Source organism: Rattus rattus, chromosome 11 (assembly GCF_011064425.1).
Source record: "Rattus rattus isolate New Zealand chromosome 11, Rrattus_CSIRO_v1, whole genome shotgun sequence".
NCBI lineage: Eukaryota > Metazoa > Chordata > Mammalia > Rodentia > Muridae > Rattus > Rattus rattus.
This window is the reverse complement of record NC_046164.1, coordinates 13,910,620-13,927,187: the sequence shown is the minus strand read 5'-3', so window position 1 is coordinate 13,927,187 and position 16,568 is coordinate 13,910,620. Positions and strand designations below refer to the sequence as shown.

The window sequence follows — 16,568 nt, the reverse complement described above, 5'->3', positions numbered from 1 at the left end:
TGGCATCAGAAGCTGCAGTTGGGAAGCCCATGAGCTAGAGAAGTTTAGGATGGGGCATGGGATGAGAAGAGCCAGGTGCCAGCATGGCCCGTAATGGGTGCTCGCTGCACTGTGGAGAGAGCATGGAGGCCAGGGCACAGTATGCTTGGCTAACGGGTACCACGGCTGGCATTTGTCCTCAGTTTCTTTTGGACCGGACGCTTTGGAGAACTCACATGTGCCGTGAAGATGAGGAAATCTCCAAGCTCTGGACAGAATGCTTCCCTCGGCTGAACGGAAATGAGCTTCCCTTGAGCCAGACCTGGAGGCTCAGCTTCCAGAGGGTGGGCGTTGATCTCAGAGTGCGAGGGAGCTAGCCTAGACAACGACCCCCGCTACCCTGCAGAGCTGGCTCCCTGACACCTGAGCGACACTGACCAGCGAAGAAGCAAGCATACTGCAGGCACTATGTCCCTCCACTCCAGTGAAAGCAGAAAAGCGGAGGATTAGTACCAGAGACCGCACGAAATAAAGCCAAGGCAGCTCGGATGGGGGTGACAGGAGACTGTCACAGGGAGCAGGACACACCAGGAGTAGGGTGTCCTGGTCAGGCAGGGGCTGCATGGACACTTTTCCCTAAACAGGCCTACCACAAACTGATAACATTTTGTCCCAGACAGACAGACAGGCAGGCAGCCACACGTGCACACACACACACATACACACACACACCATTCCATCTCACCCTGAGAGCTTCTAAAATCTTTCTGACACGGTGGTGCAGGCCTTTAACTAGGAGGCAGACACAGACAGGTGATCTCTGTTACAGAGTCTGAGGTCAGCCCGGTCCACAGAGCATGTCTCTGCACTCACCTTTCTCTTCTTGGTGACTCGGCTGGAACTGTCGCAGCCCCTTGCCTCCGAGTCCTGCTTCTTCCCTGCTGGCAGCTGCTTGTGCTCTGACTTCCTAGGGCGGCCCCCCTTCCCCGGTGGCTGCGGAACCCTTGTGAGAAGGTCTAAGGTTATCTTCACCACCAAGCTTGTCGGTGGTGGAGAGTCCCTGAGCGGCGAGAGCAGTTTGGTGTCTCTCAAAGGCAACAGGAGCTTGTCTCTACAGCTGTCCTCCTGGGTGATCACGGCCTGCCGGCAACCACTAGTCCTGCCACCACCGCTGCCCTTGCCGCTGTTGGGTGGACCCTGGCTCTGAGTCAAGGAGACAAGGGCAGGGTGCTCCTGGTTCCTGTCCCCAGCACTGTCCTTGGTTGGCTGAGGGCCTGAGAGTGCCTTGGAGGGGGCTGTGGAACTCTTATGTTTCCTCTTCTCGCTGGGGGTGGGCGCAGGTGGCTGCGGCTTGGGCACGGCTACCTGAGGCACAGGTACGGGGACCTCAGGTTTAGGCTCCCGACTGCCCACAGCACGGGGCCTGCCTTTCGTCTTCACCTTGGGTTTGTCTTTGGATGTCTGCTCCTTTGAGCCATAGGCTACAGGTCCTGCTTCACCCTCTACCCGAGAGCTGGCCTGGGGCTGCTCTGCCTGGGTGGAGCCCTTGGTGGGTTTTCTGGGTTGTTTACTGCCCACAGTTTGCCGAGGTGGGGGGGTTTCCTGTTGAGCAGGGGACTTCGGACAGCTCCTCTTCCCGGGCTGCGGCCCCTCAGAGGGACCCCGGAGAGCTTTGCTGGAACTCTTCGGGGGAGGGTCTTTGGAATCAGGATGCTGCTGGTCACTGCTGCCCTCACCGCCACCCTTACTTTCCTGGCGACATCGTGGAGACTCTGTGCTCCCCCGGCCCTCTAGGGGCACTGATGGTTGGTTGACTTTGGTCAACCAGTTGTCCAGCTGCCATTTGTTTGTTGTTGGAGGCTCAGGCTAGAAGCAGAGACAGAAGAGCGTTAATCAACCGGGGGTGATAAACGGTGTGAGCAGTCTAACTATACGAGGTAAGTGGTCATGTTAGCAGTCTACACAGGACTGTCCCCAGGGCGAGTGGCCATCCTGAGCCGCTCATCCCCTCTGAATTGCACATCAGATTCTGCTGTGCTTCTTAAAAATAAGCTTGAACAATTTTGCAATGAGAGCTCTGCCTAGTAGACATTAACTAGTAAGTGACTGGCAACTGCTCAGAGGCCTTCGTGGTATATCTTTTGTCCTGACGGTTAATTATGGCGTAAGTGGAACAGGATGAACACACTCCGTCTTATAATAAGGAGACGAGGAAAAGAGACAATACATTATTCAGCTGATAAGACCTCTCCTTCTAACATTTGATTTCACTTACTTAAAAACAGTAATTTATACATGACAGGATTATCAATAACACAGACAGATCTGATCTCCAAACCTTACACGGTGGGTGAGACAGAGTGAAGCCACTAGTCCCTCTATTCTTTTAGGACAGATATGGCATCTTTTACCAAAGGCGATTAGGTTTGTTCCTAAGCACAAAAAGAAGACCCACGGCAGAGAGACAGACAGACAGCATCAATTATTACCCAGACAACTGACAGGGCAGATAAACAGGTGTCCCTAAAATACCCCGGGACTTAAACTGTCGCTGCTGATGCATGCTACGTCATGAGATATTTAGACATCCTTTGCTTCCTTATTTTAGTATTTTATTTTGTAATTGGTATTACTCATTTTAAAAAAATTTTATCCTAGGTTTTATACATTTATACAATGTATATTAATTATATAGGGGGTGGGTATGAGCACAGCTACCTCCCTAGAGGCTAGAGCAAGTGTTACATGTGCTTGTGAGCAGCCTAGCGTAGGTGCTAAGGACCCAAGTCAGGTCTTCTGCATGAGCAGAAGCTGCTCCTGAGTGCTGGTGTTCTGATGAGTTATATAGCACATGGAAAGAGACATTGTTGATTGGGTGAGTGATGGTTATACCTCTGAGAGGATCCCATACATCCCCCCGCCCCCTCAAGATCCACTCTTACTGGTGGCTTCTATGAGACCCTTCCTACCATTCCTTGGGAAAGACCGGATAGGTTACCACCTGTGGTTACAGCTACAGCCTACCAGCGGCAAGAGTAATCAAATCATATAGACAGAGCAACAGAGAGCTAACCGAAAGATATTAGACATGAGATTCAAACTGACTGGGTACATCATGGGTAAGACTGGTCCAATAGGTTGGACCTAGTAGAATTTTCTTAAGTGTGTTTTCACCTGCTGGGGAACAAACTAAGAACCTTGTGGGCCAGTGCTCTATCTCTGAACTTTGTCCTCGGCCTCAGGATGGAGGTTTTCAAAGGGAAGATGGCTGACAATTTTCCAAAGCAAACTACACCAAATAAATAATTCAACTCTGCAAAAACATGCAATCCTGATACAAAACACACGGCGCGGATGCATTTTGGTCAAGCAGAGCTAGGACGTAAAAGGGTCTAGGCTTCCCGTGTTCATAACAGAGTAGCACCCCAAAGAACGGTCGGAAGAAGCCAGTAGGGTTCTTTTCGACAGAAAAGGGGCTGGTTTCTTCCTCTGGCGACATATCTGTTGTTCAGCCTCCTACATAGACCAACTCATCCAGGTGCCTGTTTGAATTTCAGCAAGAGAGGGAGAAGACAGCTACTATAATGTGCAGAGCGTTTTATCACATGAAAATATACACGCACGTCCAACGCCCTAAGATGGCAAGGTGGTTGTTAGAGTGTGGGATTCATAGAGCAGTATGGTGCCTCCCTGCCACGATGGCCTATCAGGCTCAAAGGCTTTGGTAGCACAGTAGTTAAACGATCGATAAAACTGTAGGTAGAGGACCCTGGAACGAAACAAACCCTTCCCACCATTCCTTGGGGAAGCCTGGGATAGGTCAACACCTGTGGCTCTGGCTCAGCCAATCACCAGGAAGCTGCTTAGAGTGTATTCACGTGCGAACCCACGCAGCCCTATCCCTAAAACAGAGCAACACTGAGATGCATTTAGTATGGAGTCCCTAAAGGAATGACCTAGTTACAGAAATAGCGCACATTACTTCCACTGTGCTCCTGAATGTCCAAGAGGGAGCCCGTGGCCCACTTTCACGGGAAACCTGAGTCGTGTGCCCAGCAAGGAGACACAGCCCTTCCTCAGAACCCAAATGAAGTTGCAAATGACGTGGCTTCTTAAGGCTAGGAATTATTTGGGTTTGAGTAAGAGGTTCGGGGAAATCAGCTCTTAAAGTTCAGACAGAAGTGCCGGGTTAGGATCAGTTTGGCTTTTCATTTTTCTCCTCCTTTTCCTCATCCCCTTGTCCCTCAAGGGTGGAAACGCCTAGATATTGAAAACTGGAAGTGAAGGACAGAAAGCAGAGGGAGTGTTCTGAATGTGTCAGAGCTCCCTTAGTTGTCCTAACCTCTGAAGTAACAAATGTGTGTGCATTCACAATGAATTGTGGCTCAACACGTAACTCTTCAGGCATACCTAATATGTATGTGCTTACATTGTACAACTCGATGGGCCTGAGTTTGGTGCCTGGAGGTTGTGTAAAAGTGAATGGAGACAATCAGCTCTGAGGTTGTCAACTGTGCCACACACGAGTGTGCCCCTGCCACACACACTGAATAAATAAGGCCCGACGGTGTGCATGCCTTTAATCCCAGCACTGGAGACAGAGAGAGACAGGCAGATCCCTTCCAGGCTACTCTACAGAGTAAGTTCCTGGCTGTCTAGAGCCACATAGCAGGACCTTGACTCAAAAGTAATAAACTAGTTAATTAGTAATTAAAGACAGAGGTGGGTAAGAAAGTTAAAGCCGGTATGCGGCTGATTATATAATTCATGTAACTCTCAAGTAAAAGGGGAGATTTAGAAGATATTTATTCCAAAGGGGTCAAAAACTAGTTAAATACCTGAGGGAGAAGGAAAGTAAACTATGACAAGATATTCCCAGCCTCGGCAGAGGCCACTGACCTCACGCAGAGACACAGTTTCTTCACTGCAGTGATTTAAAAAAGCAACGAGAGTTTGGAACGGTTATTTTGCACCTAGGAAGTTCCAATCTATCTTGTTGGACTTCTGTGTGATAGGGCTTTTTGGGCTAGGGTACGCTACCTAGCCCAGGCTACCCTCCGGCCTCAGAGTCCTCAGGGTAAGGTTTATAGGCTTGTGCTAACAGAGCGAGCTTCATGTCGGTCACTTTTTGATCAGTAAGACATATACTTATTTACAATAGAGATAAGAGTAAGTCATTTTCTACTTTCCTTCTTTGCGTTCTCGGGGGCAGCAGGACTGAGCCAAGGCCCTAAGAAACAATAGCCCACCGGTAGATACATTTCAATCGCACAGCCGGACGGACGTGCTAAGCTTACCCTTACTGGGACCGGACTCCGCTGTTTGACGGAACGTTTTCTGTGAGTAATCTTACAAGCATGCACACTTTTCGCTCTAAAGACGAACTGTAAAAACCTCAAAAGAACAGAAACGAAGGACGGCCCAGCACTTGCTCTGAGCCAGGCACAGTCACACCTAACAGCCCAGCTCGTGCATCTCTCGATCTCATTCCTCATTTAACCCTACCCCCAACCCCATCCCAGCACACAGCCACCTCGCAGAGATGGACACGGAAGAATGTAACGCTGTCTTATGAGAGAGCCTCATTTCCTGATGCTCTTGTCTTAAAGACAGAGGCAGCGTTCTCTATAAGGGCTGGCCCCATCCAGTAAAAATAAAACAAGAACAACGCCCCTTTCCTGGAGCTCGGAGCTTCAGACAGCTACCCGGGCGGGCACTGAGGCTATGTGGCAACCTTGTTAGCTCTACAGCCAATCTCAGAATAGGAGCACGAGGTATGAGTTCTCTAGGGAAACACAGTCCCCGGGGCTTCCGGTCTCGCTGGTCATCTTTATACCATTTCAAACTGTGGGTGACGACAGACTCAGCTGTCCCTGCTCTACCTGAGGCAGGACAAGCAAGAACCAGAGTCCTCCTGCCAAGGCACTTGGCCTCCAATGGACTACATGGCGCTGGTAGCCTCAAAGACAGAACTGACTCGTTTCTAGCTCCCGCTTCTTTCACTGCAACCACAGATTCCCGAAACTTCAAAGGGCTTTCATCGAATCCACTAATACAGCAACCTACTCAACTAAAACAAGTTTCCCTTTTCAAGAGGAAACAGTGGAAGGAAACACGCTTAGAAAGCAGCACTTGGGGGCTGGAGAGATGGCTCAGCGGTTAAGAGCACTGACTGCTCTTCCAGAGATCCTGAGTTCAAATCTCAGCAACCACATGGTGGCTCACAACCATCTGTAATGGGATCTGATGCCCTCTTCTGGTGTCTGAAGAAATCGACAGTAAATTCATATACATAAAATAAATAAATCTTTAAAAAAAAAAAAAAAGAAAGCAGCACTTGGAGCCGCGGAGACACCCCATTAGGCCAGCCTGTTTCCACTGCCAAGCGCTTACGGAGCGTCGAAGTGTACAGTGGGAAAGCACTGCTGAAGGTCGGTTGGTCGGAGGGCTCCGTGGCAGGGTCAGCGTGCAGCTCTGACGCCTGGCCCCAAAGCCGACATCCTGCCATCTTGCATTGTGCTCTTGGGGGGGGGGGGGGAAGACACGATACCTCGGGAGCCTGTGTTTCCAGGGGCTCGTTCTCCTCGCTGTCGCTGGAGCTGCTCTCGCTCTCAGAGTCGGAGGAACTGTCTGACTCGCTGCTCTCTGACTCTGCACTACTGGAATGTGCTGAGGCCACGGGCTCGGGAATCGTCTGCGGAGCACTGCGAAGCAACGGGAGGGTACGGTCAAGAGGATCACGCACACAGGATTTCTTCCCCGATCCGCTTCTGCCTATCCATATCTGCTCCTAGACAGTAAGCGCACCAGTGCTGGCCACGGCAGGAGAAGAGCTTCTGGTACTTCCCTCCCATCAAGCTACAGACAACACATATGCCGGGTGCCTAATATCAATAACAGCCCGGCTTCCTAAATAAAGTTTTATTAGCACCACCTGCAATTGTCTCACAGGGCCTCCATGGCCGCGTTCATGCTGCAGTTGTAGCGTTGAGCAGTTACAGCAGAGACAAGTCCCACAGAAGCGAAAACATTTACTATGTGGCTCACGAAGATTACTATACATAGCTCGAAAGAGAAAGTATAAAAGAAAAGCTAGTGGGCAACCCTCCCCCACACCCCGGTATTCTCTACACAGGGCCTAACTACACAGCAACCAAAAGCTACTGGCGACAGAGGGTGTCCCTTGGCCGGGCAAGCACCCAGTCACCGTTTGTGGTGGAGTTATACAAGGGGCCATTCTTTATGACTAGCTGGGTAGGCCATTAACTCTAGGCCCATGGAGAAGGCATATGGATCGCGGATAGACACAGTTTCAAACCACATGCGATCTTAAAAGCTGCCCTAAGTGGTATTAGCTAAAGCAGAAATCTTTAACTTCCAATGTTATCAAACCTACCTACAATAGTCACGAAAATAAACCCTTATTAAATAGTGATTAATAATGCTAAAACAAACAAACAAACAAACAGAAAAAACACTGGCTGGTGTCATTTTAGAGCAAACACTATCCCAGGACGCCCCCAGGGCAGCGGAACGACACACTGTGAAGAAAACTCTTGCTCCTAGCTAACTCCTGACCTCTGCTGTCACATTTGCCTTCCCCTCAGCTTTTACCTATGATCAGTTTGTCATATTTTTCGTCATTAGAAGTCCAATGCGCTATCCATTGCGCCACAGAGCCACCTCAGTTTGTCATATTTTATGAGTCAACCCGGGTCACTACTGATTTTAACAAGATTGGACGTGAACAGACAGGTTGAGTACAGGACTGTATAATTAATGTTTCCTTTAACGTAACCAAGCCATCAAGTTCTTTCTGGTGACCCTCTAAGTGGCTGACCACCTTGCATGGCAGCAAGATAGCTTGGGTCTTTGACTGTGAGGGTCAGGTATCTTCTACCTTAGACCAATAATATAGTAATATAGCACATTTTTAAAAACAGTTTTTAAGGGGTTGGGGGTTTGGCTCAGTGGTAGAACGCTTGCCTATGCGCAAGGCCCTGGTTCGGTTCCCAGCTCCAAAAAAAAAAAAAAAAAAAAAAGTGTTCCTCCCACCCCACCCCCCCAAAAACATTCCAACCAGGAACGCTGGGAACTAGTTCTGGAGGAATTTAATGTTACTGATTTAGAGGACATGCTTTTCTACCAGATTCACAAATGCATGGTCTCCTTTGTCCAAACACTCGTCACACAAAGCCAATGGCCAACTGTGTTTAAAGCTCATTTAAGCTCCATATCCCATCTGGCCTGTAACTGTCTGCCTTCCTGCTCCGTCTCCCAGGCTCAAAGATCACAGATCTGCCTCATCACCCCTGGCTCAGCTGGGCGTGTGTGGACATGTGTGTGTGAGCGTGAGAGCGAACACGCCCAAGTGTACACGCGAATGCATGTGCGTGTGGAGGCCAGAAGTTGACTTTAGGTGTCTTCTTCAACCGACCTCCAGTTTTGAGACAGGGCCTCTCACAGACTAAGCCAGGCAGGGCCAGAAAGCCTTGGAATCCTCCACACCCCCAGACTATGCGGTCACACCTGACTGCCTGCTGAGGGTTGAGTCCTTGTGCTCAGAAGGCAAGCTCTTTACCAAGTCACTTCTCCAACTGCACAGCTCAGAGGAACTTAACATCCAAAACAATGCTCCTCCATTTCCACAGGGCTAGCGACCTCCCACCAGCTGACTCGAGAGTTTTAGAACAATCAAACTGGCACTTATCCTCAGCTGTGACAAGCACCGCCCCGTTCATGAAGCTACAAATCGTTAGGACTTTATTCTCCTGTGGTTTGTGGGAAGGAAGGCAATAATAGTTTGGGTGGGGGGGATGTGCAGACTGTACCTTGGAGGTGCAGGTGGGGACGGAGGCTTCTCCACGGCCTGGACATTCGCAGAAAGGGGAAGACGTTGCAGGAAAGAACAGAAACACAGGTTAGGACAAGCAGCTGGACGGCGTCCGACTCGCTTAGGGTATTCTTGGTGTCGTCAGAACGCAACACTCACTTGCTCCACGTCGCTTTCCTCGCTGTCACTGAGCTGCAGGTCATCCTCGAGCATGCTAGAAGAAGTAACAGACTTAGAGAACTGGTAACTTTTTTGGCATTTAAACAGAGCACGCGCCTAAAGACACTGACGAGGGATAGACAGGGGTGAGCTGGAGGCTCGCTCTGTGTGCTTGCTTAATTCAATTTTCTAGAAACTCAAGCTTTACCATTTAGCGTCGAAAACGGATCAGCCAAGCTCCTTGCAAAGCCAAAGCCCCAAATGCCACCTCTTTGGAACCCTACAGAGGAATCCTGGTGAGCATTTCTAATGTGCCCTATGACTAAGCCCTTGACTCCTATTCAGAGAAAACGTCCAGACACACAAGCCAAGACGACGAAGAGAATACACGGACAGCAAGTGACCTTAAACCGCACAAGTAAAATAAGCGATCATCTATCCCACGTGCCGATGCCGAAAGGATGTAAGGTATTTAGACAGCGCCAAACAAGCACATAAGCCCTCAAGATGACCGAAAACAGTCCCCTTCATTTTTGCCCAAAGGACATTATTAATATTGAGCACTGTTGTTTGCAGATAAAAAAAAAATCCTTCTCTTTTGGTCACTTGGATACAAATTGGTGCTCAATGTTCTCCTTAGTTTAATATTGCAAACGGCCCTGTTGAAAGTGTATTTCAGTCTTACCACTACTAATTTTGGTAAGGGGGGGAAAAAGTCAGCTCATTTCCTAAAATCTGTATTACTACACATTGCTAGGCACTCTGGCTTATGGCAAATCCTAACATTAAAAATGTTTCCAAACTGCACGTTCTCTCAAACCTCAGTACACCCACCACCCTTCCATTCATAAACATTTCCCAGAGATCCACCGGAGATCGAGGGTCTCTCATTTCTCTAATTTTACAGGCATGGCTATCACCAAAAAAAAAAAAAAAAAAAAAAAAAAAAGAAGTAAGTAAAACAGGGGAAAAAAATCTGTTTGTATATTACTTATGTTCCAGGAAGCAAATTAAAACTCATTCAGAAGATCTCAAAATACCTCCTCCTTAGGGAGGAAGCCATGGCTCCTTCAGGAGCCCAGGGTAAAAACATGGCGGCTGCATTTTCTGAAGCGATAAATTACATAAATTACGGAACTGGGCTTCTCACCAATGACCCCCGTGGTGTGGCAGTTCCGCCAAGGCGTTATTTCACCAGCACATGTGCTAATCATCTTCCTGTGTACATTTTTAAAAAAAAAAAAGGAAAGAAAGAAAGAAAGAAAGAAAGAAAGAAAGAAAGAAAGAAAGAAAGAAAGAAAGAAAGAAAGAAAACTGAAGCTGGGCATGGTGGCTCATGCCTTTAACCCCAGCACTCAGGATGATGCAGAGACAGGGGGATCTCTCAGTTTGAGGACAGCCAGGGCTAGACAGAGAAACCTTGTCTCAAGAAACCAAACCCCAAAAAACAAAGAGGGGTGTGTGTGTGTGTGTGTGTGTGTGTGTGAGAGAGAGAGAGAGAGAGAGAGAGACAGAGAGAGAGAGAGACAGAGAGAGAGAGACAGAGAGAGAGACAGAGAGAGACAGAGAGAGAGACAGACAGACAGAGAGAGGAAAATTTTAGCTACTTATAAGTTGAAGATCTTGCTCAATGTTTACCAATTGGAGACCAAATTCCTATTTTACCATGGCTAGAAAACACAGTCCTCAGTCATGGGACCTGGCAGTTGGCCATCAGAATGGTATGCAAAAAAAAAAAAAAGTCACTCAACAGGTTTGCTGCTAGGTTGGGTTGGCTAGGAGGCACAGGGAGAGATAGAAGGTATTATCTTTGGAAAAAAAGAAAATCACAAGGTATAACACACCACAGGTTGGGGGAAGCCTGGCAACGTTGGTAAAGTGTATTGGTATTAACCACCCAGACAAAACGGTATAAAGAAACACCATCTCTTAGTTTCTTTTGTATAAAACTAATCTTTCTTAATTTATGCACCACAAATGATCCTGTAATCCCACCAACACTCCCATTCAGAGCAGAGAATTAAAAAGCCTTTATGTTTCCTCCTTGCTACTGAATAACACATTAGCCTTGACAGATATGCTCTCCTAAGACAAGCCCAGGCACACAAAGTTCTGAGCTCATTCGGAAACAGCAGGTACCATGAAACCTCTACAGATTTCTGGAAGTCGTACAGGACGAGAAGTCAATAGCAAGACATGTCTGTTGGTATGAAAGCTATCCAAGATGTTTCAAAGTGGAGACAGTGCTCCGGGAGGGAGGGCTGCTGAACATGGGCCTGAGGACCTTCTACAGAATTAAAATGTAGGAAATTCAGTGGAAAAGTGAAACCTGTCACTTAGGTAAGACATCAGTGCCATTTATATACTCTGTGTTTCCTACGGTCAGAAAATCTGAGAGTGAAATGTATTTGATTAAAGAAATAAAAAGTTAAGGGGTTGGGGATTTAGCTCAGTGGTAGAGCGCTTGCCTAGCAAGCGCAAGGCCCTGGGTTCGGTCCCCAGCTCTGGAAAAAAGAAAAAAGAAAAAAAATAAAAATAAATATTTTAGCTGGGCATGGTGTGGTGGTGCATACCACCAATACTCAGGAGGCTGAGGCAGGAGGGTCTGAGTTCAAAGCCAGCCTGGTCTACTGAGAGAAATGCTCTCTTAAACAGAAAAACAAGTGTCCTGGACCAGTCAAATGGTTCAGAGAGTAAAAGCAGGATGCCTGGAGTAGGACTCCCAGGTCCTAGCCATTCACCATCATCATTCATACACACAATAGACAGACAGACAGACAGACAGACAGACAGACAGACAGACAGACAGACGAAAATGAAGACAAGAATAAAACAGGCATAGTGGCACATGCCTGAAACCGGGGGAGGCGGGAGGCAGGGGCAGGAGGATCAGAAGGTTAAACTCAGCTACAAATTCCAGGACAGCCTGGAGTACATAAGATTCTCAAAACAAGCAAGCAGACAAACAAAAAACCCAAAGACCCAACATGTGTCATATGAGAACCAGAAGACAAAAGTACGCTGACTGTGTCTGCTGCTCCAGCTAAGAGTAGCCAGAAAACCTTCCAGAAACCAGTTTACAACATCACCAGATGTGGGCCACTCAGCATACGTCAGCACACTACCGGGAGGCAGGCAGTCGGAAGCAGTTTCAAGTTTTTAATAAGGAATTTGTATAACACCTACAATTTAATTTATTTGAAAACCATAATCAGATCCTGCTGGACAGGGAAAATTCGTGAGTGCCATGATTTTTCAAAAAGCACAATCTCTAAAGTTGAAAGTACGGCGCTTGGGTACCGGAGAGGAGCTTTAAGAGCACAGACAGCAGTTAGCAGCTCCCTGTTGTTCCTTAAGCAATTCCTTCTCTGGCACTGCCTGTAAAAGGCCTGGTCCACAGATAGGGGCCTGCGCCCGTCCATAAAACCCCGGTCAGGAGAACAGCAGCCCCGGGGGTGTGTTCCTCCTTATCTGTGAGTTCCTCTACGGCAAAATCAAAGGCATATTTACTTCCAGCTCCATGTTCCTCAACCTAGAACACAGCACACGCCAACTGCTGGCAGGAGGCCATGGCTCAGGTAGCTCTGAGTCATGGGCTCTCTCTGGGTTCAATCCCCGGGAAAGAGGCAGACAAATCCAAAGTTTGGAGAGATGGGGAGAGGAAAACAGAAATGGGAAAAAGAAGTGTGGGAGGGAGAGAATGAAAATCAAGCAGGCTGAAGAACGGCAGGCCCAGGTATGTGAGTGAGGGGAAATGGCCCCTCATACAGAACTGGGATGCAGAGGCCCAGCCCGTCTCCTGTGAGATCCCCTTGCTGTACCAACACAAAAATTAGAGGGCCTGACAGAATTAAATCTGAGTTCTATGAGAAATGAGAAAGACTTGAACTTAGCATAAAACAGTGCCTAGGCTGTTGGGGTGAATATTCTAGTTCCCCCTGTGAGAAGAAAGTAACTGAACCTCACGCACTTTGGTCAAATACTTAACGTCATTTCCAAGCTCCAGAGCAAAGGCCGTTACTGCAAAGCACTCAGCCACATATGCCCTATGCCCATGCTGTTCAAACAGGGACCAACGTTCCAGAAAAGGGACTCTGGACTGCACATAGTGTGACCACATTTCCAGCACAGGTGAGGTCAGCTTGCACACAGACATTACATACAGGCGGCCCGGGCGCCTTTGTGTGACTGGGTTCCACGTTCCGCTCCTCTGGACAGACAGGCCCTGGTAGGCATGTTTCCATCAGTCGCCCCAACATTACTGTGTTGCTTTCTTGCCACTTCCTAGTACTGGTTTTTCCAAGGACCTCTCTGCCAATAGTCTCGGCACTGAAGATCCCCAAAACTATTTAAATAAGCTCATATCTCTGACTTAATTTTTAGTAGCATTTTACTTAAGGAGTGAATGGAATGAATCAAGCCAACAGTGGCTATCTGTAATAAGTCCTGATGGTGGTCGGTGTGTTGAATACAGGAGGAAAGGTACCCGTGTGTTCATACCCCGTGTGCTCAAACACGATACAAACACATAATATGTTACTCAGTCCCCCAAATGACTTGGGGTGTGTGTGTGAAGGGTGGGGGAGGCTGAACTCCAAGATACAACTGGGATTGCCCAAATTTACACTCAGGCGTTTGTTCCTTTGAGTGCATGCCTGGTTTTTTAGGTAGCTGTTTTATGCAGAGAAGGCTGGCCTTGTACGCACTGAGGCTGGCCTGCATGCCTCTGCCTCCTGAGCACGGCCTGGCATTGGTCCGTTTGCCTTTTGGAGAGAGGATCTCACAAGGCAGACCAAACTGTCTCCAATCCCACGAGGATTCCCCCTTCCTCGGCCTTCCAAGCACTAAGTTCACGGTACCACTAAAAAAGTCACAAAGCTAGGACACTGGTGAGTTGGTTTGTGTGTGTGTGTGTGTGTGTGTGTGTGTGTGTGTGTGTGTGTGTGTGTGTGTGTATGAAAGAGAGAGGAAAAAAAATGAATTTTCTTAGACTGATATGATTGAGATTAATGGGGACAAGGAAGCCGTGTGACCAGAGCTCATGCTAAGGGATTTGGGGTGTGAGTTCCCAGGAATATGATCAAGGCCTACAGCTCAATCCCCTGCATCAATCACAGAGAAACAAAACAGAAAACAAGGAAGTGCCAGGAGGCCGGTCAAGTCTTCCAGCTGGCATTTAAGTACTGCGCTGATTCAGACACGGTACGCCGACTCCTGCCCCCCTCCCATCTGTACAAAGGAACTTAAAAACTAGCACTGAAGACAACTCGAATACTCACAATATTTACAAAAGAAAAATCACACTTCCCCTGGCTACCATCAACTCAGCCCTTCCCTCCCATCCAACCCTAGGTAACCCTGAAGTCCTGTCTCTTATTCCTTTATTCACAGATTTCAGAGGCAATGGATAAATAAATGGGGGTAGCACCTCTCCATGCATCGCTCACCCCTGAGAGAGGGACTCCAGCTGCAGGAACAGTGGGGTGCGCTCTACAGCTTGTGGCCTCCCCGAGGGGCTGCCAAGTGTCCTGCACTCCCAGCGAGCAACTGCACAGGACACGATAACCTTAGGAGGAGGAAACGTTCTGTGTGTTGTCCCGAAACTGCAGATCTACATCTTGGGAAGGAAGTGGACCAACAGCCAAGTGCCACTAAACAAGCATATCCTGCCCTGAACTTGGAGGCAACAGTACTGATGCTGCAGCTAACCGGTCACCAGCAGAGCTTTGTCGACAGGGTCCACAGGAGCGTGAGACCTGCACACACATACACGCAAGCAATGTGTACTTGAACACACTGCTTTTACGTATACATCCCGCTACTGCTGAGCTCTTGCACCCAAGACTAGACTACAGGCCCAGCGATAGGAGGTAGGGCCTCACTCTTCCTCTTAAATAGATTAGCTGCTTCTAGGACTAGTAAGACGAAGGGTGCTTTTCCTCTTCGAACCAAAGCATAAATAGCCCTGTGATGATCAATTCTGGCGTCCCAGGAATATTAGACTACAGCCCCGATGCTCCGCCTGCCTCCTGCCATTCAAACACGCTCAACTACACTAGTGAGACTTGGCAGCACTGATCAAATGAACCAATAGCACTAAGAAACCTTCCATACAAATCGGGAGAGCATTCTAGCATTGTAGCATTATAATAAAATAGACTGGATCGCCCTAACCACTCGCTCTCCCCTAAAGGCAGGTTCATAAAAGGAATGCCTTTGTCCAGGGGGTACGTTTTACTTTGGCATTTTTCAATACCGTGACGAACCCATTGCCTGACAGAACTACCGAGTCTACACGAGCTTTATTATCTACTCACCCGGCCTCGGTGGCACTTCCTGCACGTTCTTTCTACCCAAACCTGACTGCCCCCCGTCCTGATTTCACCCCGCCCTGCTTCTCTCTTACAAGCATCACGGGTACTTGTTTCAAAAATGAATGAGTGGTTTTTATTTATCGATGGCTTCTCTGATTCCCATGGTTGCTATGATGTCCCTAGGACCCCGGGGCTGCATGTGATGGACAGAGGGAGAAGTGACTTCTGCCCACTCACTTTCAGGCTCCTTTGGGGTACAGCAGCAGCCAACCCTTCCTCCTCTCATGAGCAGAAACACAGCTACTTCCTGCCCAGCTACTTCCTTCACTGCTCAGCTGAGCCCAGTGAGCCCTGGGCTTCAGTTCTCCCTCCTGGATGCTAGAAAGCAATGGCCTGGACCTTTCCCATGACCAGGGCTTGATCCCCAACCTCCAGCCATCACAGACAAGTACAGACAGAGACTGGTAGCCTGGGGGCAGTCTCCCAGACTCCCATAGAATTGGTCCTTGGGCCTATCTCTTCCATACTTTAATCCAGTGACTCAAAACTGCCAGCACTTAGGAGCAAGCAAATCCCCCAAAATGGAAATAGAAACCAGAAAAGGGAAAACCCAAGTGACGTAAGTTTGGTGAGATTTGTCTTTTTCAAGTAGAGGACACTAACAAGGAAAACCTTCTCATCTACTAAAAGCACATTAACATACAATCTGATCAAGCAAAGCAAAACAAAACAAAACAAAACTCCTTCAGAAGATAAAAATTCATCTGTCAAAACTCTTAGGCTACTGTTCATCTATCTTTCTACATTGACATGGAAATCAACCCCCCCCCCCGTGAGATGTAATAATAATATCTTTAACTCAGCTGATATCTTTTGGCAGCGTCCTTCCTCCAAAACACAGGGAACAAATACTGCACTCAAAAAAAAAAAAATAGAAGAAAGAGGCTAGAGAGATGGCTCAGCGTATAAGATCACTGGCTGTTTCTCCAGAGGACCAGAGTTCAAGTCCCAGCACCTACATGGTGGTTCACATCCACCTATAACTCCAGTTCCAGATGATCTAATGCCCTCTTCTAGACTCCTTGGGTACTAGGGACACACGGAAGAAAGCAGCAGGCCTCTGAACTCATGCAACGTCCATCTAACCAGTCAGTGCACAGGTGCGGGAGATACCACAGACACAGAGGGAGAAGCCTGAGGATCTCACTTCAGTGCTCAGTCCCTGGAAATTACTTCCAGGGAAAAGGCGGTAAAGAAATCGTGACTAGATACTTTTGAGAAAC

The 16,568-nt window shown here is 48.1% G+C and overlaps 1 protein-coding gene across 1 annotated transcript in view; it reads right to left on the bottom strand.

Moving 5' to 3' along the window:
- The window catches only part of Aff1 (AF4/FMR2 family member 1), a 159,641-nt gene that overhangs the window by 15,562 nt on the left and 127,511 nt on the right, over positions 1–16,568 (bottom strand). Inside the window, exons 9-12 of the mRNA XM_032916179.1 lie at positions 8,972–9,026; positions 8,811–8,848; positions 6,530–6,683; positions 853–1,845 (exon numbers count right to left, since the gene is read on the bottom strand). Coding sequence (XP_032772070.1) covers positions 853–1,845; positions 6,530–6,683; positions 8,811–8,848; positions 8,972–9,026 — 1,240 coding nt within the window. The remainder of the gene's footprint in view (positions 1–852; positions 1,846–6,529; positions 6,684–8,810; positions 8,849–8,971; positions 9,027–16,568) is intronic.